The 25318-nt window shown below is 42.7% G+C and overlaps 2 protein-coding genes and 1 long non-coding RNA gene across 3 annotated transcripts; 1 reads left to right on the top strand and 2 right to left on the bottom strand.

Annotated features, from left to right (window-relative positions):
* Window positions 1-454: 454 nt before the first annotated feature.
* Window positions 455-10088, bottom strand: slc35g1 (solute carrier family 35 member G1). The gene is made up of 5 exons (XM_030339288.1): window positions 9546-10088; window positions 7569-7779; window positions 6389-6523; window positions 5221-5417; window positions 455-4230 (listed from the first exon to the last, which is right to left on the bottom strand). The coding sequence occupies exons 1-5, from the start codon at window positions 10012-10014 to the stop codon at window positions 3821-3823; spliced, it is 1422 nt and encodes a 473-aa protein (XP_030195148.1). The 5' UTR covers window positions 10015-10088; the 3' UTR covers window positions 455-3820.
* LOC115530628 (uncharacterized) lies at window positions 9200-12029 on the top strand. Its single transcript, XR_003973753.1, has 3 exons — window positions 9200-9611; window positions 9782-9898; window positions 10039-12029. It is a non-coding gene; the product is annotated as an uncharacterized LOC115530628 (long non-coding RNA).
* On the bottom strand, window positions 10636-24604 carry lgi1b (leucine-rich, glioma inactivated 1b). Its single transcript, XM_030339286.1, has 10 exons — window positions 23955-24604; window positions 23583-23654; window positions 21702-21773; window positions 21396-21467; window positions 17508-17579; window positions 16445-16614; window positions 15278-15442; window positions 14715-14935; window positions 14066-14312; window positions 10636-13493 (listed from the first exon to the last, which is right to left on the bottom strand). The coding sequence occupies exons 1-10, from the start codon at window positions 24152-24154 to the stop codon at window positions 13144-13146; spliced, it is 1641 nt and encodes a 546-aa protein (XP_030195146.1). The 5' UTR covers window positions 24155-24604; the 3' UTR covers window positions 10636-13143.
* Between the last annotated feature and the right edge of the window lie 714 nt (window positions 24605-25318).

The following is a 25318-nucleotide window of genomic DNA, read 5'->3' as shown; positions in this document are numbered from 1 at the left end:
CATACTTTAAGGACGCGTGGAATGATCCCGGCATGGCCAGGGGCCCTATTGTTATGAAGCCTCCTAAGCTGAGAGTTTACCCCCTCAACAGTGATAGTTATTGTGGGCAAAGAAAAAGGGCCAGCCCCATCTTCCTCCAAGGACATTATGGAATGTGTTGGTAAGTGAATATCTGAGTTGAGAGTAGAGTCAAATCAAAAGATGGGGGTGGTCCCCATGGGAACCTTTTATTCCTAGGTCATGAAGGAAACATAAAAAAATCAGTTTAATTGTTACTTGTCAACTATAACCTCAGAGCAGAACCTAGCCGCCATCTAGATGTAGTACAGGAAAGGTGTCGGTTATCAGTTCTGGAGACCCGGATTGAAGTCAGGCAACGCTATCTCCATTTATTAGTGTCATGTAGAAATGTAACAATGACTATTTGAGATACACAGTTAAGGCCACAGAACCATACAGGTACAAAATTACGTGTATTTTATTCATGAATCACAGAAATGTCTAAATAAAATCCTTATCACCATGTAGAAATATATACATCTCAGAATATATTTAAAATCTAAGACAATATAGACACACTAAAATAAAAATTCATAAAGGATGGATATAAAAATATTAAAAAACAGATTCAATATTAATTTGTAAGGCTTGTTGGTAGTTGAACAAGCTTAGGAAGTAATTACCTTAAAACCAAATGTATATCAATACAAGATGGGGCCATTTACTTTGTAATTATTTGTCATTTTTCTAGTAAAAGCAATGTCATACAAGATCTTCAAAAATGTTGAGAAACTCTAACTACAATTCTAACAGTGAATTCTGTGAAAGGAACGGATGAGTTGGATATAAAGTCACAACAATGCTACCATGAATAAGGTACTTTTGAGCAGCTACTGTAGAATAAATATACATCCGTCAAAAATAGTGTCAGTCAATAAAAGCTATTAATCAACAATACAGCTAAAAAGAGCTGAATTAAGAGCTGTATAATGATTATACTTAGTTTTTCACTTAGCCAACTAAGTGAAAAAACTAATACAACCAAAATATTCAGAAACACATTGTAAGTTACTTGCATAGTGCACAGGTAGACGTCTTTTAAGCCACAATTGAACTTCAAGTTTTAAAAACATAACTCTTTGAAGAAGGTGCTTTAAATTGAGCATTAAAGGGGTTTTCAGTTCGATTTTGGAATTTTATTCCAAAGTTCCAAAAGCACATTCCAAGGAAGTTGTACTTTTTGACCAGGAATTCAATGGCGGATTCCTGATGACTTGGAATGTGTGTGAAAAGCAGATCTACAAACTTTTGTGAGTTCAAGTTTGATTCCTGAATGACATTCAAAAGAAAAATAGAAAAACTATCACAGTGAGTTATCATTTCAACAAAAACTCACTCCAAGAGCCAAATCAACACATAATTACATTTGACAGAAGTTCAAGTTCAAGTTGGAGCTAAGACTTTCAGACTATTAGGAACCACTTGGGTAGCCATTGTCAACTCTATAGAGATGTGAAGTGGGGATAATCATTTGATAGCAAGTTATTTATTTACCATTACCTTATAAATTAAATATTAAATTTCTCAAAAAGTTTAAGCACCATTAACATTACAATCTAAATTCACCCATAAATAATCAAGGAGTCTCTGACGATTATATGGTATGTAATGAATTAGTCATCTTGGAAAATCAGGATTTTTCCTTACCCTTATGACTCAATAGCACAAATAATATAAGGATGGCATAGATTTGAGCCAATCAAAAACAACAACGGCAATACCCTGTGTGACCAGAGATGGTACTGTCGCGCTGGTTGTTATTTTTGTGTTTGGTTACTCTTTAAAATGTGCTCTTTAGCTTATTAGTAAACTTTCTTTATCAATAAAAAAATATGCTGAAATATTAATGCATTAAAACACTGGACCACAGAAATATAAATCGTTTTTTTGAAGATCACAGAAAATACATTTCGATACGATAAATGTTGAACTATTATACAGCACTTATATTAAAGCTACATACAAATAGGACTCAAATGTTTTGTGAATAAGGTCAAACAAATACTATGAGCAAAATGTCATTGCTTTTAGGTAATATTAAAGAAAATATAAGGGTTGTCTGTTAATTCAATGTGTTTATCGGTGATGTCACGACTCCACATAAAAATTAGCACATCTTACTATAGATCCAATCCTTGATGAAGCTGAGCTTGTTGTTCCAGTGTGAATGTATGTGTGTATAAATATATATATATATATATATATATAAGTATTCACCGATGTTGCAAAAATGTTTTCCTTCTACTGTTGTACTTCGACCACTGCACCACTTTAGTGTTATTTTCAAGTAACTAAACCATTATGGTGCTGCATTCATCAACTGATTATGGTGCTGCATTCATTTTGACATAAAACCTTCTAAATGCTTATCAATCTAGATGAATTCTGTCTTAGATTCTACGAATATAATTAGTGCTTGTTAGCACAACTATGAAGTTTACTGTAAATACTGGAAGGATATACCTTTTGAAAATGAAAACACAAAAAATCGTTCAGATCAAATCAAATCAAATTTTCTTTCATTTAAGATAGACACTTATTTAAAGCTGCTGTATGTTTGATTAAAGAATTTGGGTTCAAATTTGTAGCGCTACATAAAAAAGGACAGAATAATATGGTTTTAACAGAGCAAAGCACACAAAGAGTGCGAATGTAGCGTTAGTTTCGTGTAGTATTCAAGTACATTTTCAACTCGGAAGTTCTAAAACATAAATCAACAAAATAAATAAGGTTTCAAGGCTTATGCATGCAACTGCTTTATATATAGAAAAAATGGTTAAAGGGGTGATATCATGCCACCAGGTGTGAGTGTGATTAGCCATTACAAGCCGTTGATGGATAGATAAGCAACACTTGCTACAGCCCACTGGGTAGGCAGGTGCACTGACCTATCCAGCGTGTCCACTAGTGGACACGCCCACTAGTGATGTCACTAGGGCCCAGGGAACGGCCGATTTTAAAATAGCTTGCAATGCCTAATCACACTCACAGCTGGTGGCCCTTTAATTATTAGGTTAGCTAACTATTAATACTACTAAAACTTTGGTTTCACTTATCTTGGCTCCCTGACAGAGGACATATGCTCTAATCGTTATCTGGCACGAGGTGACTTTTTATTACAGTTGGACGTACTTTAAGAGTTCAATGGGAGGGGCTGGTTTCCACGAAAAATGGCATTCAGTTGTATTTCACAATGTTAAAACAGTAAGTTAGCGAGCAACTAACTGGCACATTAAACTAACGCTTTCAACATTGACCTGCTCTTAACCTCTCTTTACTTAGGTGATAGCACCCATTTTGGTCATCACGGTTTTAAGCAACAAAAACGTACTATGGTTCCCCAAACCGAGATAACATTTTATGAATACAATTACAAAAAAGAATACACCTTAAACCATAGGTTAATCATCTACCAAGTAAAAAGATAATAAATATAAATACTTTATATTTGCAGTCTTTCACTAGATTCTTTTTAAATTGAAGACAAAAAGAGATTCTCAACGATTTGGACCAGGGATAGTACAGTTCAGCGATCAAGGCACTTTCAAAATAAGAACAGCGTAAAAGTAAACTATCGATATCGTTCATAAATGTAAAGACACTACCTGAATACTTTGTTTTAAAAGGGTCTTCTGTGCTATTGCTCCGGCCTCACTCCAACGTCACGTAGGGCGCGCTCGTTCCGAGATCCGCTCCCGCCCGGGTACCGGTCGACGTGGCCGCGCTCCTCCCCTCGTCCCTTTAGCCGCGGGCCGCCGCGTCACTTGTGAGTGTTCCTGTACCACTTCCTGAGCACCACGCCCACCGTGCTGAGCACCACGCACAGCGCTCCGCCCAGGCTCCACCAGGAGGGCGCCCGGCCGAAGAAGACGAACTGGAAGACGAAGGCCAGCAGCACGTCCAGCGTGCGCATGAGGGCCACGGGGCCCGCCTTCTCGATCTGCAGGGCCTTGGTGAGGAAGGCCTGGCCGGCGATGCCCAGCACGGCGATCAGCATGAGGATCCAGCGGTCGCGGCCGCACGGCGGCAGGGCCCACTGGCCCAGCACGGCGAGCACGATGAGGCACTCGGCCAGGCCGATGACGGCGTAGTACCACACCGAGAGGTAGTAGTGGACGCTCTTGCCCATCTTGCGCAGCACCACCATGGTGCACGCCGCCCCCATGGCCCCTGAGGACGGACCACTGGTCAACTGGGTATACAAACAAAGCCCGACAAACAGCGTCTATGTCCGTCGGCGGCGGTGGTTTCGCTTTCAGGTTACTTTTTTTGGTTGGGATAATCCGCAACTCGGGGCAACGTTGTAAAACGGGGTTTCAAAGCTAGAATCGGTCCGTAACGCCTTACCGTTCACTTTCGGGACCTGGTGGTTGGGCCTGGGCAATAATGCAATATCGTCCTTTATTTTCTTTGAATGCTATGATATCATCTTGAAAACTTATCAACTAAACTTATCAGGAATAAATTATGTCGAGGAGATATGCCATTTACGTGAGGCATTTGAACATTGAGATTAAAAAAAAATTTTTTTACTTCTAGGAAGGATGCGGGAATTATGACAATAATAATAAGACGCATGATAATAATGAGTGATGTTGTTCATGAAATGAGCCACACACACACATCGTATTATGATGAATCGTATTACATCTATCTCTGCCCAGACGGAGCCCCACACGTCCACACACGCCTCCCTGCTGGCGTCACTTCGTCTAGACATCTGAGGCCCTTTGACGTCTCGAAAAGGTCACAGCTTGAGTTTGGTGCAGAGTAGAACGTGTCGGTGTACAGTGGCAAAAACGTTTTGCACCTGTCTTGTCCAAATGACCAAATTATGTCTTATTTTAGTGTCTGTGACAATATGGTATATTACTGTATTGGACATCGTAAAAGCCATATTGCCAAGTTTAAAACCCACATAAAATGACTTTGGGTTCACAGTCCCTTTAAGAATTATCCCAATATGAAGTGTGAAACTATAAAGTTAAACTTGCTTAAACTATACCGGCCAATCTCCAGACACTTCAATGTAATGAACCGGGGTTAGACTGTTGAGAACTGTCGTACGCATATTGTGATATTCATTGATATTGTGTAAAATTCCTCATGATTATCAATACACTGATCCACAGCGCCAGGGGTTTTCCAACCCCATCTCACCAGCGAAGGCCGCGATGGTGCCCTTGATGTGGTTGGTGTAGTTCCCCTCGATGCCTGGGGGGCGCTCCCCGAAGAGGAAGGGCGGCCGGGCGATGAGGATGACCCCGGTCAGGGTGAAGACGGTGAAGAAGCAGTCCCACAGGGTGCACTTCTCCTTCAGGAAGATCCACGCCAGCAGGGCCGTGAACACTGGGTTACTGAGGACGGGTGGTGGGTGGTGGGGAGGGGGGCGAAGGGGTAAGGGGTAAGGGTCGTGGTACGAGTAGGCGTGAAGGTGGAGGTTGGAGTCGGGCGAGGGAAAGAAGAGAGAAGAGAGAGAAGAGAGAAAAGTTAAAAGGTGGCAATGTTGCACATGTTCATGAGGGGGCGATGAAAACCAGCTTGTCTTCCTCATTCCTGACTAAAGGTCTTCCTTGTTACCGGTCTGCGTGGTATGACACAGACAATGGATTCTTTCTCAAACCAGGAAATTACACCAGGACAATTCTCCAGGAAGGAGTACCAACGGAAAAAAACAAGGGAGGGACTGAACAGACCCAGCCAGGCATGTGATGAGGACATATCAATGTGTGGACCTATCACTCAGTATTAAAAAGGTTGTGGTTGTGTTTTGTGGTTATGTTGATGTTTACGGTTCAAAAAGGTTACGCTTTAGGTTAGGGACGGTTACATGTAGGTAATAGGTTAGAGAGGGTTGAGTGAAGTGAAGGTTTAGAGTTGGTTAAGCGCCCTACGGGAGTGCCATTGAGACATTCTCATGAAACCAGACGGCTGCTGCTGATGTGTCACACCGTTTGTTCCTCTGATTAGTTTTGGTCTTTCCCATGACGTCCAGAGGTTCCAGCCTTGTACACACTTGCGACTTGGTCTTGTGCTGTCAGGCTAATCCATCGGCTGATTGTGAGTGAAACGCTCTTTGAGGATATCTGTTATGGTGGATTGAGAACCGGCCAGACATTTGTGCACACACATCGTTGACAACTCTATGGTGGAGGGATGTAGGAAGGGAAACAGTACCCTCGAGGTGGTTCAGGGTTAGGGTCAGGGTCAGCTGGTTCAGGTTCAGGGTCAGGGTCAGGGTCAGGGTCAGGTGGTTCAGGTTCAGGGTCAGGGTCAGGGTAAGGTGGTTCAGGGTCAGGGGGTCAGGGTCAGGGTTAGATGCTCTCACCTGAACATGATGACGGTGGCGTCGGCGAGGGGCATCTGCTGCACGGCGTAGAAGAGCAGGATCATGGCGTTGGAGCCCAGGAAGCCCCGGAGGACCAGGAAGATGCGCTTGTCCCGGGGACCCAAGAACCCGGTTCTGGCGGACAGATGGGAGATGGATGGATACAAAGAGGGACGGATGGACGGACAGATGGCTTAATACATCGATGGAAGGACCTTTTGATGGATGGAATGATGGACAGATTGATGGATGAATGGAAGGATGGGTGGATGAAGAGATAATTGAATGGATTAGGGAATAAAGGATAGATGGATGATATTCTGATCTGAGAATGAATGGATGGAAGGTGTGTACGGTAAGGTAAGGTAAGTTTATTTATGTAGCCCATTTCATACACAGGTGCAGCTCAATGTGCTTAACAAAAGATACGATGATAACAATTATAAAAACACAAAATAGTAAATACAATCAGAAGAGGGAAGTGTGTGGACGATGGATAAACGCAGAGAGATGGATGGAAAGACAGATGACTACATCAATATTGCCCAATGCTGAGGATAGGACTGCATGGTTGGAGAGATGATTGTATGGAGGGAGGGTATGTTGGATTGATGGATGATATGAGGATGAATAGATGGATGCTTTACAATATAGGTATAAATATCAAGTGTGCATCAGTCAATATCTTCAAACAGAGTACTGATAAATTAATTACCTATTTCATATTTTGAAGTACCGGTACTTATACATGCACACTTTTCTTTATTATTCCTGCTATGCCAGTCCCTGATAGGATTACCCTTGCCTTTTTGCAAAAACTTTCTACAGAATGTACAGAATGATTGTACAGATTGTACAGAATGACCATGTGTTATACCACACATTTGGTAATGGAATCCCTTCACTTTGAGAATCAACTTCAGCAGGTCATCCTTGCACATTCCAAGGCGCTATCTTGCGCTTTCCCCCTCATTCAAATCAGAATGGCAGCGGCTGGCTTCGCTACTCTGCTTTACTCATTCCTGGTTAAGAAGTACCACCAGGTTGAGCTTGAACTTGGTGTTGAACTTATTGTGAATTCTAATTCACACGCTTGAACCGCACCTTTTCAGCCTATTCCAGGTACAATACCCTCGTGGGGTGCCATGCTGCATGGTAAGTGACCGTGAACAGTGCTCACTTGTGGTAAATGAGGAGGGGCAAGACGAAGAGCATCTGGAAGAAGCATCGGAAGGCGCTGATCTCGATGGAGTGGACGTCCTTGATGGTCTTCACCAGCAGCGCGATGATGGAGAAGAACATGGTGGACAGGAGGCCGTAGAACAAGCCCAGGCCCGGGCATCTCTTCTTCTTCCCCTCCGCCTCCTCCTCCACCACCGCCGCCACCACCCCTGGAAGAATGACGAGAGCACAGAGGGAGGGGAGCAAGAGGAAGGATTTGAAATGCAAGGTAACTTCAGACGAATGTGGTCCTGGGACAAAAGAAGAGCGAGGGAGGGATGGAGGGAGGGAGGGATGGAGGGAGGGAGAGAGAGCGAGAGCGCAGATTTATCACAATGACCACCTGGGCGTGTGAAGGTATAAAAGAGTGAGACAGAAACTACAGAAAATACCAGGATTTAATCATTTGGCCAGGGCCCCCTGGTGTGTGTGTGTGTGTGTGTGTGTGTGTGTGTGTGTGTGTGTGTGTGTGTGTGTGTGTGTGTGTGTGTGTGTGTGTGTGTGTGTGTGTGTGTGTGTGTGTGTGTGTGTGTGTGTGTGTGTGTTGTGTGTCTTGAAAATCATTCATTGTTTATGTACACATCTCAGGTTATACCTCTCCATAGAGCTCTTATTATCATGGAAACCGAGGCAGTGACTGTGTGTTTAACTCAATGTGAGTGTATCAACATGACTCCGGGAGAGAAGGGTAGGCTAGGCACTAGGGTGGTGTATGCTCATTAAATCTACCTCAGTCTAAACCACTGTATTACATTCAAACGTAAACCTGCCACAGCCTAACTAAATACATGCCTCAAAATCTATTTTTAGTTACAGTAAATAAAGCAAATAAACACTTTCAACTTATTGACTTAAACTGATTTTGTCATCTCCCAAATACTTTGACCGTCTATAAGATGGCAGAAACTACAGATGCGTATCTTAGAGTAGTACTGCACTATAGTCTACCCTTGTTGTCAAAAGATCACATCAAGCAGGGATGTGACCTTCTTTTCAAAGGTTACAGCACTAAAAGTAAACAGACCTTGCTGCAGACAGAAAATACTTCTTGCCTTTTGTTGATTGTGATCATTTATCAGGAATGATCAAATTAATAATACTATGCTGTTCGGGCAGAATATGTGATACTTTTGACAGTATGTATATTGAATAAAAAAAATATTGTTTTACTTTCATGACTTTTACCCTCACAAGAGAGTAAAATGATTATGATTATACTTTTAGCATATTATAACCTTATATGATATAACATGTTAATAGCAACTTACTTCTAGGGGAATACAACTATAACAAGTATATTTGAATGTTTGCAATGTAGAGATATCTTTTTCAACAATACAATTAGAGAAGTCGAAATACTAATCATAAACTAAGATATGAGCCTAATAAGATATAGTAATATAATCGATGATGAATATTACTATTGTTGATGAACGCATGATATATATTTTTTTGGGCTAAAATTGAATTGAAGTGAATATTCCCAAGTCTAATGTGAAGTTTTGCCCGGGGCTAAGGCCCTGTCCCAGCAGTCTAATGGGAAAACTGCAGAGTCATCCTTTCTCCTGAGGGATGTTGTAAACGTAGAAGCAGCCTCACACTAGCCCATACTTGACCAGTTATGGCCCTATAATAACGTCGTCAGCCGTCGTTAAGATCATAGTTTACTACAACCACCCTGGATCCCTGCCCTGATCTACAGCTTTCATTCTGAGGGTTATTATTATAAATCGATTTTAATAACCTACGTCAGTTGCGCAACGTACGGCAGCGCCTGACGTAGGTAATGTTGGTTCTCTGACCGCGCGTCGATCTCCGATCTCCTTCCACCGCAAAGTTACACAGTGGATACAAACTAATTCAAAAGTATATCCCGATTATTTCGCGGTTGTTTTATTATTATTAATATTCTTTATTAAAAGACAAGCCAGCATACCGTTCCCAAAGCTGTCTCCTGGATGCTTCTGGTCCTCGCCTTGCCGGTTCGTAAAACACATCACAGGTGGGCACAGTCTTCTCTTCTTCTTCCTTCCTCTCGTCTTCGCCTCCTCCTCATCATCAGCATAATCAAAGCTTGCCTCTCCATCGTCATCATGAGGTCGAATATGGCTGTTCGTTTGCAAACTAATCCTCTCAGCTGCACATTCAACATCCTCATCTTCGTCTTCGCAGTCGTGGCCAGCCTTCTGGAAGACCACCGTGACGTCCGCCTCGGCCCGGCGGGGGACGACGCGTAGCGCCCGGTCCTCTCCTATCATCTGATCGCCTCGCTCAGTGCGGTCGTCCATGGTGAGGAGTAGCGGCTGGACGGCAGCATGCCTTGGGGAGACTGACTCAGGCTTCCGTGGGAAGTACTCGTCTCTGGTTAATGTGTAACCTTGGTGGCTTGTGCTAATGAGTAGCATGCGTTGTTTGCTTTGTACCTACAGGGGGCAGAACGAAAACACAACCCGACTCCTGCGGGACAACCAAAACTTTCCCTCCTCTCCCTCCCTCCCCAGTACCCTGACTCGTGTTTACCCTATGAGTTCTCAGGTTCCCAGCCAATGGTTCCCACACAGCCCAGTGGCGTGACACCCCACTACATAGGATAGGATAACACTCACAAATAGGGTATTAGGATATCCTCGTTTGTCCTGCTTGTTATCTCTTTTCATTATAAACTATTAGATTAAATTATGATTCCCAGATGGGACATTCGGGTGAACCTGCAGAAAGCATGGCTACAGGACAGCAGTGGAATTGAAAAAAAAAATACTAAAACACATTTTTATAACAATATAACTTAGAAAATATTTATATCATTACAATTTGAGTAACATAAATGTATATGAATGAATGAATGTAGTCAATATCAAAAGTAGAAGTTGTTATTATTGACAATAATAATGTCTACTGTATGATAGGCAGCCTACATTATTATTAACAACCAGGCCTATGTTGTTGTACCAAAAGCGCATGACAAATAAGTCTATAAATCCAGCCATACATTGTACACGGAAATGTTCTGCAACAAGACATCCAAACAGATTTACATTTGTTTATTTCAGACATTTTATAAACATGATACGACACATCAAGTAGGACTATTAACAAAGAGCTACCAAAAGCTATTATATTTTCTAGTACATTTTTGCTAAATCTTGTTGACACAAAGAGGCCTATGAGTGAGCTAGCACACTAGTTTGTTGCATGTTATTCAAGTTGTTCTCTATCTAAATGACACGTATGAAAGTCAAACCACTTGAAATATAGTCCCATCTATCGTCATACAAAAGCAGTATCATATAAATTACTTTACAAGCATTATAAAAACGTAAACAATTAATTTGGCAGATGGACTTGGGTGACCATGTTATTAACAAAAGGAGTGTGTTGATGTGTGCGTGTGTGTGTTTCCTCAAGGTTGAATGAGTTTGACGTGTGAAAAGATACAACAAACAGCGGTTATTTTACAGATAGGCTTACGAGTGTAAAGACAACAATTGCTTTGTCTGCGGGGGAGAAAGGGGGGTGAAAGAGAGAGATAGAGGGCTACAGAGGGCGGCTTCTAGCACACGGGCCTCCCTCTGGAGCTTTCAGTGTTATTGAGGGTTTCTGTAGCATGAATTCTTCTAGTTGTGCTGAAGTGCACTGGTGGAAAGTCCTACACCAAGTACAATCCAGAGATATTCATAAGGTGCTTAAGGAATTCAATTTCATAAGGATTTAGGGAAATACTTTTTTAATCCACTACATGTCAAAGAAAATATTTGTACAAGGGATTGGCCTGTATTCAGTTAAAATAAAAACGGGATTGGCCTGTATTGAGTTAAAATAAAAACCCTTATACATAATATTATAGGTGAACCAAAATAGGATCCTTGACCGACAGGGCTTACTTTGCATAAAAAAATAGAATGTGACTTCATACCAAAACATGGGGGTTACAATATTAGTATTTTTTACTTTTGATACGCAAGTATTAATTGTGTCAAAGGTTCTTAGGGTAGGGTATTTCTATGTCCACTACATTAGGATAGGAATACTTGTCCGCCACTGCTAAATCATTTCCATGACAGTTAGCCAATATTTCTTTAGGTTGGAAGTCTGTTCAGAAACAGGTCAAGATGTTTGCCCAGAACCTATTGACAGAATAAGCTCCATGTTGAGTATATATTTGTGTAGGATTTAAATAATTGATTAAGGTACTGGATCAAAGGTGCCATCTACAGTACAGCCTCCAGTCAGGATGAAAATACTAATGTTAAATTCAAGCTCCTTGTCTGGTCTTAGACAACGAGCAAACACATTAATAAATACAAATAATTGCCACTACTTAATGCAAATTTACTGCAAGATTATTTGACATTTGTTTCAAAATCGAAATGCTGAATGTTGTGTATTTCTCCTTAAACTGTGATTAAACATTTGGAGACTAGGTTGGACGTATGCGTGAAAATATGTCACACAGGATATTTGATCCTGTCCCGGTCCAAATAATAACTAAATAATCATAATCACATAAAATCAAAAATATTTATGATCAAATATTTTCACTAAGACATCACAGAGGTTTAATAGTAGGGCGAACACAGGTGTATCTCATGATGTTATTGTGAGCACATATACTGCTTCGGCAAGCCTATACAGAGTAATAATTGACTTAATGAGATACACCAGGTGTTAGCCCTACGAATACAACGTCTGCCTATAATAGCTATACTGCCCTACAAATGCAAACTGCAGTATCCGCATCAACAGCGACACAGAAGTTTTGTGTTGTAGGTAGATGAGAAGAAAGACAATTACTAAACGATTCAATCAGCATTTTGATCACCAAAAATGAAATCCCAAATAATTTTGACCCATGACCCCAAATATACAAAGACTGTACAACGGCATTGTGCAGTAACTGGTGTCTCGATACAGATGCCTTGAAAAAAAGTATTTCTTGCTACATTCTATTTGGTTTTAATCACTTAATTTAGAGGTCTGAATGTTTAAGAATGTAGATTATGAGATTAAAAGAGACACTGAAGTATTTTGTTGGAAAATCCACTTCAATTCAGTAAAACAAAGATCACGTATTAACCTCTTCTTCATCATCTTATTACATTGAATGAGAATTTTGCCATAATGTGCAGATACTACGGTTTGCCTTTAGAGATTAATGTGACTATATCACTATATGTATGTGCATTATAAGACAACTCGGCTACATACCTGCCATGGTTACTAAAAAGCTCTATATTGATATGGTTTCAATGTTTCTATAGGGAGCTAACACGGGCTGCAAAAAGTGCTTTAAATCTCTCCTTACCTGCAAGATAGTCGGTTCGCAATTTTTATTAAAAATAAACTGTCACCAAATCAGAAAGCAGTTATACAGACCAAAGAGAAATTGCACAATATTTGCTTAGAAAAAGTGAATTGCTGAAACGCTCACCGTGAAAGGGAGATTCAAACGATCCATTCGACATTTCATTCAATCTAAGAACAAAACATCTCATACCCACACTTACCCCAGCGGTAAACATATCAACTCATAGCGATCAGTCGCTGAGGTCGATCATGAGGTGCTGGTAAATCTGGGTCTTCCCCTTGAAGCTGGATGACAGCAGGAAGTGGCGGTTGTCAACGGCGACGGTGGCGAAGGCGCGAGGGGCCTGGATGTTCAGCTCCTGCGAGTGGACGAACTGGCCCCTCACGGAGTCCCACTGGTAGACCTGCGTCAGTGAGTAATCACTGCCCAAGATGGCGTACTGCCAGTTGCCGATGGCAACGGGCTGGAAGACCATTGAGCCTCGGGACGGGAAGGTCTGGACCTCTTTGAACATGGCGCCGTCCCAACGCATCACCTTGGAGTCGCCAATGAATCTTGTCAGGCAGATAAAGACCTCACCTTCCAGGAGATAAAAAACACTGGTTAATGCATTGGATACGGACCCCAGAGAATTTGTCTTTAGGAAACACACGGCCTGGGGCCGGAGAGACGGCTGGGCCATGCTGGGAGTCAGCGGTTTTTCTGCCAGGGTGAGGGGGGAAGATATAATGGAAGTTTAACTCTTTAAAAAAATTAAAGGAACTACAATTATTATTCTGGATTTTTGCGGGCGGGAACTCTGGATTATTCCCTGGCACTGTGTTAGGATGGTTATGGGTTGAGAAGGGGTTAAAAGTTATTCTCAACATAGAGTTCTGCATAATATCATGTGGAAATCCATCTTCGTTTCTATTCCATTTATTTCCGCCTCAACTCTTTTTGGAACAGAATATGGCCACACATAGTAAGAAGCTGTGAACAGAATGTGTCCGTATTCGATTAATAATATATGATATGTAGGGTATTACATGTTGATATAATATATATTTGGCCCTTTTATCAGAAGTGGCTTACTATACCGGAGTATACATCCCAAAAGCAGGTGGTGCGTAACACGTCGTTTTTATTTGCCGATGCAACCAAAGTCTGACCTTTGATGCGGAAGTGTTTGACGGAGAAGACGTCCTCCATCTCGGGGATGTCCGTGCGGCGGTCGAAGCGCTTGTGGCCGCGGTTCCACTGGTACACCACGGGCCGCTGGGAGCTGCTGGACAGGATGAGGTGGGCCTTGTTGGAGATCTCCACGTACTCCACGTCCGTGTCGCGGTACCACGGGTGCAGCGACTGGTGCGAGTAGAAGCCGTTGCCGTTCCACTTGTAGACTGTGGTGGAACCGGCCTGCCAGGAGGTCAAAGATCTTGGTTTTATTTTGTTTGAATCCGTTTGTTTTTCAGCCGTTTCATGCTAGCTTTATTTATTTTACGTAGGACACTTTTCTTATTGTATTGAAATATGATGACACAATCGGTCGTTAGCCACCATGGTTCCAGCAACCATGGTGTTGGCCAGAAAGATCTTAATAAGTAATGGACGCGCTCATCAGTTGTCAAACTGTCCAACATCTTCACTGTGCTTCCCACAAATGTCTTTTGTAGGGCGGGGGTAGAATGGGGGTCTTTCAAATAAGTGGACACCACGAGGTGATGGCCAGCGTTGACCCTTTCAGTTGAAAGAATGGTGCCCTGTTTCTTTTAACAAAAAGACATCAAAGACAACAGAAATATGAAACTTCTCCACCACCTTGGAGCTGTCGGCGATGACGAAGAAGAACTCGCCGTCCACCCTGAAGGCCTCCACGTCGTTGGGCTTGCGGATCTTCAGGATGTCGATGTCCTGGATCTTGATGAAGCGGTTGGCTGACGTGTCGCGCTTGTAGATGTGAGAGCCGCCGAAAAGCTGCGCCACGACGACAAAGAGAGCGCCGTCGATCACCATGGGCTTGCACACCACGATGGAGGTACCTGGGAGAGAGAGGGGGGCGTAGAGAGAGAGAGAGGTAGGGAGAGAGAGACAGGGAGGGGTGGTGAGAGAGAGGGAGGGAGGGACAGACAGGAAGGGTTGACGAGAGAGATTATTATATATGAGTTAAGCTGCTGAGATAGCGTCTGGATTCGACCATGCAGGGCGACAGCCAGCTCGTCAGGAGCGGTCAGGGTGAGGCGTCTTGCTCAGGGATACTTCGGCACTCGGCTAGGAGGAGCCGGGGATCGAACTAGCAACCTTTTGGTTGCTAGCCAACCCGCCTCACCTCCGGAGCCACATGCCGCCCGACTTGTGGTACATTGTAGTGCTTTCTAAGAGACCTTCGATGGTGTCGTAGATCCTGAAGTTCATCTCCACGTGGTCCCACTCCAGGAAGCTGCACGTCCCGGCGAAAGGCTGAGCGAACACCACAAACTGCTCCCCGCCGAAGGAAAACGCCTCCACCGAGATCGACTCGAACTTCAGCGCCTGGTAGGCGGCAAACTCTGGAGGACGTCGGGATAACATTTAGATGGTGTGATAAGATAAAATCAAGATAACATCAATACAGAGATATCACAGAGATAACAACAATATAGCAACGCAGCCAAGTGGACTGCTGTACCGTGTTTCCTTTTTGTGGGATTCTGTGTATTCAAGTGTACATCATTATGAATCAGTGCAGCCTCAAGCCACAACGTGGAGCTTGGTGAGGGTATTTCCCTGTTACATTAGTGTGTGTGTGTGTGTGTGTGTGTGTGTGTGTGTGTGTGTGTGTGTGTGTGTGTGTGTGTGTGTGTGTGTGTGTGTGTGTGTGTGTGTGTGTGTGTGTGTGTGTGTGTGTGTGTGCGTGTGTGTGTGTGTGTGGATTTGTGAGAGTCAAATGCATTAGAGTTTGACAATATTGAGTTAAATTATATATTACAATATTGTTGAGCATTCTACTGACAATCAATACAGGCTGAATAACAAATGCATCAATGCTTGGATAATGTCTTAATGGACAAATGGATGGAGGGACAGATAGGTAATAAGAAAGATAGATGGATATACAGATAGGACAGTGGATAGACAGATAGACGGATAGACAGATAGATGGATAGACAGATAGATGGATAGACAGATGGGTGGATAGATGGATAGATGGATAGACAGAGGGATAGATAGATGGATTAATAGACAGATAGAGGGATAGACAGATAGATGGGATGGAAAGAGGGATGGATAATTGACTGAATGCATGCATGCATGGATGATAAATTAATGGATGGGTAGGGGAAGGGATGTAGGTATATAGTTACTAATATGTTATGTTAACGTTAAACTCGTTATGAATACGGTGTATAATACGGTGTATATGAATATTCTATTTTGTTATTCCAATGTATGCCAGCGTTTCCCTCATTTTCTTTTATAAATTTGGGATGCGTCGTTTTCCAAATCAAGGTGTGACAGGGGCGTTAGATTAAAGATGGATGGATGGGTGGACGCTGAAAGGGAGGGCCGACCTGCTTTGATGCAGTCGAAGGAGGCGGCCACGAGGTCGTTGATCTTCTGGTCTTGGTGGCTGGAGGGTCCGCTGCACGAGATCTGGTCCATGGTGGCGTTGGTGTGCAACATCCACTCCACCAGCCACTTCAGCTTACAGTCGCACACCAGGTTGTTGCCACGGAGATCCCTGGAATTGTCAATGAAGCAATCAAGCATCCTAATGTCAAGCACTGTGATTTGCGATAGCTAGTAAGTTCAAATCAGCTTCTTCATTTCTTTCTTTCAGCTATTTCTTGTATGTTATCCTAAATATTTGGTATTGGTATTTTTCCTGATAAGAAGCTTTCTCTATTTACGTTCAAATCACATAACATGCAATGAAGTCAAACATTGACTATTATTTATGTAAGCCTTAGAAAAAATGGCAGAAGGCCCAGCAGGGTCGCCAGGGGACAGACATCATTTTTAATAGCGTGTTGGGAAGCAGACCTGGTCGTCGTTTTCTTCTGTTTACAAATGGCGGTTTGAGTAGCGGTCGGGAGCAGTTTAAGCAATATGCAGTTTTGGGTGAGAAAATACCATAACTGCGCATCACTAATACACATATGGTCAATCTAAGTATCCCTACATGTTATCAGTGCACTAGACATGATCAAATATTTAATCCCATAGGGGAAACTCATGGCATGTGAAAGTGAGAAAAAAAGAGAAAAGAAGGGAAGATTTTAACTATAATAAAGTTTGCATAGAATGAATACATTTAAAACTTTGCATTTTTAAGTGGGTGTCCACTCAACCAACTATAACTTCAGTGCGACACCTAATAATCACACATCTTCTGTCTCTACGGAGACAGAAGATATGTCCCACTACCACTGTTCTACTACTCTGTGTATGACATATTCTCTATAAATCTTCTGTAATTTGGTTGTGTTCAATTGTTATCTACATGTGTTATTAAAACACAAAAATCCTGTGATTTCTCCTTTTGCCCCTGGATTTCCCATCAGGGATTAATAAAATATTATCTTATCTTATTTTAAGAACAGGTTCCCATTTTAAATGCCAGATCGTACTCACACTTTAGACAAGGCGTCCATTCCTTTAAACACATCCTTGGGCAGCGTCTCCAGGTTGTTGTAGGCCAAACTCCTAAAACACACACATCATCCCACGTCATAATGAGGACAATATTTGAGATTAAAATAGTCATATACTGTCTATAAAAGGATTAAGGAAATACTATGGAATTCATTACATTAGCGGCCTCTCGTGGCCACAGGTGGCATTAAAGAGTGAGAATGTAACAAGGACACCAAAAAAACAAATTACGAAGCAAGTAGCCTAGCCTGTCAGGTCAGGTTATAAATGGGAATTGTTTTGTAGGTGATAAAAACACAAACACAAAATGAAATCGGTTTCCTTTACTCAATATTATGTGTGACATTCCATCATTGGATTTTCCATTGGTCTGCACTATTCCCTGCAACAGTGTTGAATAGAATGCTTTTGTTTTAAAAACGTTTTACCCTACATACATTTTCACAAAAGTAAAGAATGCAGTGAGAAAAGTTACATAGTAGAGCTTTAAACGAAGACGGTAAGGCGACTGAAGGAAGATGCTATGAAAGAGAATGGACAGCTCTTTTTAATGGAGAGCCAAAGATCGGGTTCAAACCAAGTGCATAGAAAGAGAAGTTCCCTCTAATCTTCAAGAAAGAGAGTGTTGAAAACTTTCTTTGTGATGTCTTCTGTGAAATGTACATCCTTTAAGTCCATATTGGCATACCCATCAACCTTATAGGCCTAAACTTCATTATTTATTAGTGTTGTATTTCTCAGCACTATGTTCTATGGTAACATTGATCTTAAATAAACTTGAGGAAATGTAGCCCATGAATTCAACCAGGGTTAGGGGTTATCTGTTGAGCATCACAACACCAGTTTGTCTCAGACAACACCAGACAAGGTCATGACCTTTTGAAATGGATTGGACTGACTCATTTGGACACGATCCAGCAAACACTGGCGTCACGGTAACCAAGGAGATCTGAATTATTAATCTGGGAGTCGGTGCTGAGGAGATGGAGCAAAGGGAAGAGACAGAGAGATAAATAGACAAAGACAGAGACAGAGTGAAACAAGTGCAGGAGGGCTCACAGAAGGACGCTGGATCCCATAAAAAAAACATTCCCCAGTTCGTCCGATATACGACAAGCCATCCATTTAATTCTAGAGAGCTGGAGCTCGGCCCAGGACGAGACGGAGATGGAGAGGGAGGGAGGGAGGGAGGGAGGGAGGGAGGGAGGGAGAGAGAGAAAGAAAGAAAGAGAGAGAGAGAGAGAGAGAGAGAGAGAGAGAGAGAGAGAGAGAGAGAGAGAGAGAGAGAGAGAGAGAGAGAGAGAGAGAGAGAGAGAGAGAGAGAGAGAGAGAGAGAGAGAGATTCAGACAGAAAAAGAGAGGACAGGAGGGACACACAGAAGGACACTGATGAGATTCGATTTTTTTCAAAAAGGTAGCCCTCTAAACGTCCTCCTGCTAGCCATCTTGTCTTAAATCATCTTGGGGCTGGGCCCAGGTCTGGGGGAAATTAGGCTGGGAGGGGCACCCCAGGCAGGGGACATGTCCTTATAGCAGTACAGGGTCTTAGTATGCCTGCAGTCAATTGTCAAGGGTTTGGAGGTGTGGGGGACTCCAGACAGACAGGACTTGTCAAAATGTATCTAAGCTATTCTCCTCTAATCCAAATGCGTCACCATCTCTTTGGCTGAAAGATTTAATGTTTCTGAAGGGTCCCCTGCTAGGGGGAGGGGGGGGGGGGAGCTATTAATAATTCTGCATGTAATTTTCTTTTCATGTAAAAATGTTGATCATCTTCACTCACAGTTAAACCTTGAATAAGATGCAGTCCTTAATCACATAATTTGACAGTCTGTAAGACGTAGGTTTGAAATTGTTAATGTCTTTCCTTTTGTGCCAGATCAAAGGTTTCCAAGTGCACTATATTTAGTATGGAGCTAAATAATATAAATAAGATGTCCAATTATCTTATGTATGAGTTGGAAAATGTTGTGCTTGATTTGGAACTGTTGTGCAACACTAGGCAGTCCAACAACTTTTCAAACGCAACATATGCTCTAGGTGGGTGAGAGAGGAGTTCCCGGTCAGAGTTTAAGGTTACAGCCGTGTTATCCAATATAGTCCTAACCTTTGGGTCAGCCACCTTCTAAACTCACTGCAGTTTTTACAGGTAGTGCTTACCCAGTTGAGACCTGCCGTAGCTGCGCAAACCACAACCAACATCTGATATACGTAAATAAGCTGGAAAAAGTTACAAATCAGTGGAAATAAAATTTATGAATGTTTACATCTTGTGGATATCGTTACTGTTTTTTTTTTTTCAATAATTTGAATATTTTAACATATATATTATGTTCAGATTTATTGTTTTCTATGAATAACGTTGTTTGTTTGTGGTTGCTTTTGAAATTGTACAGCCATAATAACCTCCAGTGGAGGCAGGCCGCAGGCAGTGTGAACAGAGCCTGGCCCACAGAGTAATAAAATATAGAGGGAGCCAAAGACGTCAGCCTGGCTGCCGATGCACCCGGGGCCTTCTGAAGCCAAGGGGACGTGTGTTATGCACACACACACACACACACACACACACACACACACACACACACACACACACACACACACACACACACACACACACACACACACACACACACACACGCATAAACACACAAAGATTCACACACACACACACACACACACACACACACACACACACACAAACACACACACACACACACACACACACACACACACACACACACACACACACACACACACACACACAGACACACACACACACACACATACAAACGAACACACACATTAACACACACACAGACACACACACACACACACACACACACACACCACACACATAAACACTGACACTCACACACACTTTGAGTACGACCAAGAGGAAGCTGAACGGCTGAGTTTGTGGAAAAATGTGGGCTGCCTGCCTCTGCTTCAGATTCAAAGGGCATGGAATGGATGGATTGGCTTTTATTGTCAGAAATACACTCACATTGCCAAATCACAAAAAGTATTGCATAATAAAAGTAAAATAAGATGCAATAATTTGATCTAAACTCTCCAACACATTCAGACCAAACAGAGTGGGCAGAGCTCAGCAAAAAAATACAACCACCTCTATTTGATTTATTACTCCTTGACCTGACTAGTGCACTGAACCCCACCACTAGAAGCTAGTTGCTAGCATGCCTGGCTGTGACCAGTAGGAGCCAGCCACAGCCCTCACCTTGGCTAGCATGGCTGGCAGATGTCCTGCATGCCTCTGCATTTCTGATGAGGACAACATGTACCGGACACAAAAGCCAGAAGGACACTGATACTCAGGAAAGACATTGACAGAGTCCTGAGTCCGTTTGGTGTCTGGTTTTAAAACAGGGGTTACGCCAGAGCACTTTCACAAGACACTGCATCGTCGGCATCAGCTGCCCGGGTGAAGAGTTCTGTATGCGTGATGATGTTCAAGAGATAGGACTCATAGGATGGAATAAGGAAGGAGGAAAGGAGGGTGAGAAGGAAGGAAGGATGGAAGGTAGAAAGGTAGAAATAAAGGTTGAAGGAAGGATTATCGATAAGGAGGAAGGGAAGGACATACTATCAAAATAAGGTTCGATAGTAGGGAGGAAGGAAGGACAGAAGGAAGAAAGGAATCAAAAGAAGGAGGACATGAAGGAATTTAACATGAGCAAACATAAGTAAGGAAGTAGCTTAGCCAGAAGTGGTGATAAATAATGTAAGGATGTAAACTTACCAACAGACAGACCCAAGGTAGCAGCAGAATACATTGAAACCATTCCCGATAATAACTACATCCTCATGAAACTAGAACTGATCATTATAAAGACGATAATGACTTACAGATGGATCAGGGTTTTCAGACCTCGGAAAGCGTTGGGGGAGATGGCCTCAATCTTGTTGTTTTCAATAAACCTGAAAAGTAAATATAACTGAAATATAAGTTATCAGGCTTTATTACGTTTTCTCTGAGTTCTTGGACTCAAGATTATCAATGTTGGAAAGATTGTGAGAAGATAAATATAGGCAGAATAGAGTCCTGTGTTTGTGTGTGTGTTCATTCACGCAAACTCACAAGTACTCTGAGCAGATAAATATAGGCAGAATAGAGTCCTGTGTTTGTGTGTGTGTTCATTCACGCAAACTCACAAGTACTCGAGATGTGGTAGACCCTGAAAAGCGTCCTCGTCGATGAAATCAAAAGAGTTTGCGGTAAACAAGCTGGAAAGAAAGAAAACATAAATCATTCAAATGTTGTTCTTCTTTCTTCTCTACTGATGCATGTTGTGAAACACGACTGTCGTAGCTTTGACACATCAACAGAGTTTGAGAAACTGTTATCTAACTTTAACTTCGACTACAAACTTTGCATTACTATTTGAATGTGAATCAGAAAAAAAGGTTAAATAGAATAGAATAGAGACTAAAAACATAAAAATGTATGTGGAGAATGCAACTTTCTGAGCAGATTTTCAGCGTTTTTTGTTTCCAGGATGTGTTGGATAATGTCATTTTAATGACATTCCCCCACTAAGCATTAGCCCATTCTAAGGACAAAATCATTCTGCTGAGGGTGACATGAAATTAAATTGCACTGGAAGGTGCAATGCACTGTAGGTGCACTGGAGCACTATCCCTAATAAGAATTGTCTTTGTGGAACCAACGGTAAAAGTCTGTCTGGATGGCAGCCATTAAAGAGACAGGTTTCTCAGTGTGACTGTTCTCGTTCATTCACATTTATATCATGGAGTATAAAACGATTTTGAAGCTGGCACAAATTCTGAAAACACCAGACAGCTGCCAAAGAGACATAGATAGAGAGAGAAAGATAGATATGAGACTGAGAGGGAGGTACAGACAGACAGACAATGAGAGAAGGAAGAAGTAGAGAGATAGAAAAAACATGGGAGTGATGCAGAGACGGAAAGATAGAAAAGGGAAAAAGGAGAGAGCATGACAGGGAAAGGAAAGAGTGAAAGCAGCCCAGAGACAGACAGACAGACAGAAAGGAGCACAATCAAGCAAGTATTACAGAAACAGAAACAACGAGACAGAGAGACAGACAGAGACAATTAGACACTGAGAGAGACAGAGACAGAGAGACCCTCAGTGAGAGAGACAGACACACAGACAGGGAGACACAGACAGAGAGACAGAGACAGGTAGAGAGAGACAAAGACACAGAGAGAAACAGGCAGAGGGAGACAGAGAGAGACCGAGGCAGAGAGACTGAGAGAGACAAAGACAGAGGGACACAGACAGAGAAACACAGACAGAGAGAGAAACGGCCAGAGCCAGATAGAGAGACAGAGACACAGAGAGACACAGAAAAAGAGAGACCGAGAGAGACAGAAAAAGAGAGAGACAGAGAGGGAGACTGAGACAGATAGAGAAAGAGAGAGTGAGACCGAGAGAGAATTGGTCTTTCAGAGCTTGGTTTCAGTCTTAACCCAACTCCTGTGGTCCAAATTGTTCTTCACACTCCTTTGTTAAAATAAAACCATGCTTTAGCTCTGCTTTGTTCAGAATACTTATTTTCTTCCACATATGTTCAAACGCATTAAAGGGATGTCACAGACAGGGACCGCAAGCCAACCGAGGAGCTGGCGTCTAGTGGTGACACACACACACACACACACACACACACACACACACACACACACACACACACACACACACACACACACACACACACACACACACACACACACACACACACACACACACACACACACACAACCATATGGGTTTCTTATATAACCCTGACATCATTACAAAGACGTTTTATATCAGGCTGGATTTAGAACAGGCTTGCTTTGACAAGGACTTGCTTTTGATGTCTTTAATGTTGTGTCTTTTTAATGTTTGTTTGCAATGGGTTACATATCCTCACAAACCTAAGGTGCAATCAAGTGAAAATATATGATACGGTTAGATTTCTGTGTTTCAATTGGAATTTTAACGGTTGGTTATACGTTTATTTTGGGATGTGTAGTTTATGCAGGTTGGTCTTTTTGTTGCCTACTCACAGAAGCTGCAGGGCTGGGGTGTGGACGAAGCTCCCAGCGGTGATCTCACTGAATCCGGATTTGACAAAAGATCTGAATTTAAGAAAATATCAAAGAAGGGGGTGGGGGGGGGGAGGGAGTGGGGGTGACGTGGGGCCAATGGGGAGGGGGGGGGGGGGTCAAATTATCCTTTATCAATAGGGATAAGTCATCTGGAGGTCAACAACCAAAGCTCAGTGGACACTTCCACAACAAACTAGCGAGAGAAATCAAGAGATTGAGCAAAAATAGGGTCAGCCCATGAAACTAAACCACGACAACACAACGAACAATGAAATCTCGGTGCAGCGCAATGAAACAATGAAAGGAAAAGTCGGTTCCCACTTGACTTACAGCGACACCACATCGTTGGGGAAGGTGTGCGGGACGGACGTGATGTCCTCGCACAGTGCGTTGTCCTTCGTGCAGGTGCATCCCACCGGGCACCGGGGCTGCCTCAGCCTCCTGCCTTCGGTGAGAGCCAGAGCCGCGACGCACACACATAGACACACTGTCCATGCGCGACAACTCACTGTTCCGCCAGAGTATCCCATTTATTTATTTTGCTTACCACGTTTAAAGTTGGATTATTTCACATTAAAAGTATCAATCTTTTTTAGGAATTTATAAAAATCCCAGAGAAAGCAGAAAAATTGTCCAGTTTCGTCGTGTGTCTCCCGGTCCCTGGAGTTGTATTTATGCCCTCGTATAGCCTCGGTCCTCAGTCTCTATGCCTCCTGCGTCTCAATAGGAAGGCACCAATCCAAGCGATTCGTTCTGCAAAACGCGGGATTAGAAGCACAGGAACATACGGAAGAGGGGAACAAATAATCTTCTATTTGCAGAACAAAAAAGAAATTGAGTCACAAGTGAAACTCGGTTTGCAGACGTGTGATGGTGTTGTTTCTATTGTCTTTTCTTTGCTTACTTTAGGCGTAAGCTCCCCGGAGACAAGAGAGAGACAGGGAGAGAGAGAGAGAGATGAGGAGAGAGATGAAGAGAGAGAGAGATGAAGGGAAGGGGGGGGGGGGGGGGAGGGGAGAGGTGTGTGTTTGTGTGTAGGCTATGTGGGGGGATGGAGGCAAATGGGAAGGGGGGGGGAAGGGGGGGGGGGGGGGCGGGGGGGGGGGAGAGAAGGAGAGGAGAGTTGGGGGAGAATAAAAAGGAGGAGAGAGGGAGGGGGGTCGTTGAGGTGCGCTTTTTTAAAACCAGCGAGGAGCGAGCTATTATTTATGCGCGCACCCAAAGCCGTGCGACTTAATAGCCTCCTATTCATGAGGGTCCCTGCACATGCACCTGCCACGCTCATTCACATGCAATGCATGTGAATGAGCATGCCACATATTAGTCCGAATAACAGGCTTCTAATTATAGCCCATCCAGGGATTTCAGATTTTTTTTAAATAGAACATTACTATTCCTAAACCTCAACAATACGGTAACAGTCTATTCTCGGGCCTTCATTTTTCTCTTTTACATGATTGATAGATCAACATCAATAAAGTGGGGTGCAGAAAAAAAAGATCTTGAAAACACTAAGGCTTCTGTTACTCCCCCCCCCACCCCCCACACACACACTCGCACACACACACACACACACATGCACACACACACACACACACACACACACACACACACACACACACACACACACACACACACACACACACACACACACACACACACACACACACACACACACACACACACACACACAC

This window comes from Gadus morhua, chromosome 18 (assembly GCF_902167405.1).
Source record: "Gadus morhua chromosome 18, gadMor3.0, whole genome shotgun sequence".
Classification (NCBI taxonomy): domain Eukaryota; kingdom Metazoa; phylum Chordata; class Actinopteri; order Gadiformes; family Gadidae; genus Gadus; species Gadus morhua.
Note: the sequence above shows the minus strand (reverse complement) of the source record. Positions and strands in the feature narration are given on the sequence as shown.

What these genes read in the sequence shown, in the direction of transcription:
- slc35g1 (XM_030339288.1), bottom strand. Translation starts at nt 10,014, where the DNA reads ATGCTACTCATTAGCACAAGCCACCAAGGTTACACATTAACCAGAGAC. An exon ending in GCCACCGTCATCATGTTCAG is followed by an intron (nt 5,418 to 6,388) that starts GTGAGAGCATCT and finishes ACCCGTCCTCAG; the next exon opens with TAACCCAGTGTTCACGGCCC. An exon ending in CACCATCGCGGCCTTCGCTG is followed by an intron (nt 4,231 to 5,220) that starts GTGAGATGGGGT and finishes GTCCGTCCTCAG; the next exon opens with GGGCCATGGGGGCGGCGTGC.
- lgi1b (XM_030339286.1), bottom strand. Translation starts at nt 24,154, where the DNA reads ATGGGATACTCTGGCGGAACAGTGAGTTGTCGCGCATGGACAGTGTGT. An exon ending in CTGAAAACCCTGATCCATCT is followed by an intron (nt 17,580 to 21,395) that starts GTAAGTCATTAT and finishes TGTGTGTTTTAG; the next exon opens with GAGTTTGGCCTACAACAACC. An exon ending in TCATCGCCGACAGCTCCAAG is followed by an intron (nt 14,313 to 14,714) that starts GTGGTGGAGAAG and finishes ACCTCCTGGCAG; the next exon opens with GCCGGTTCCACCACAGTCTA.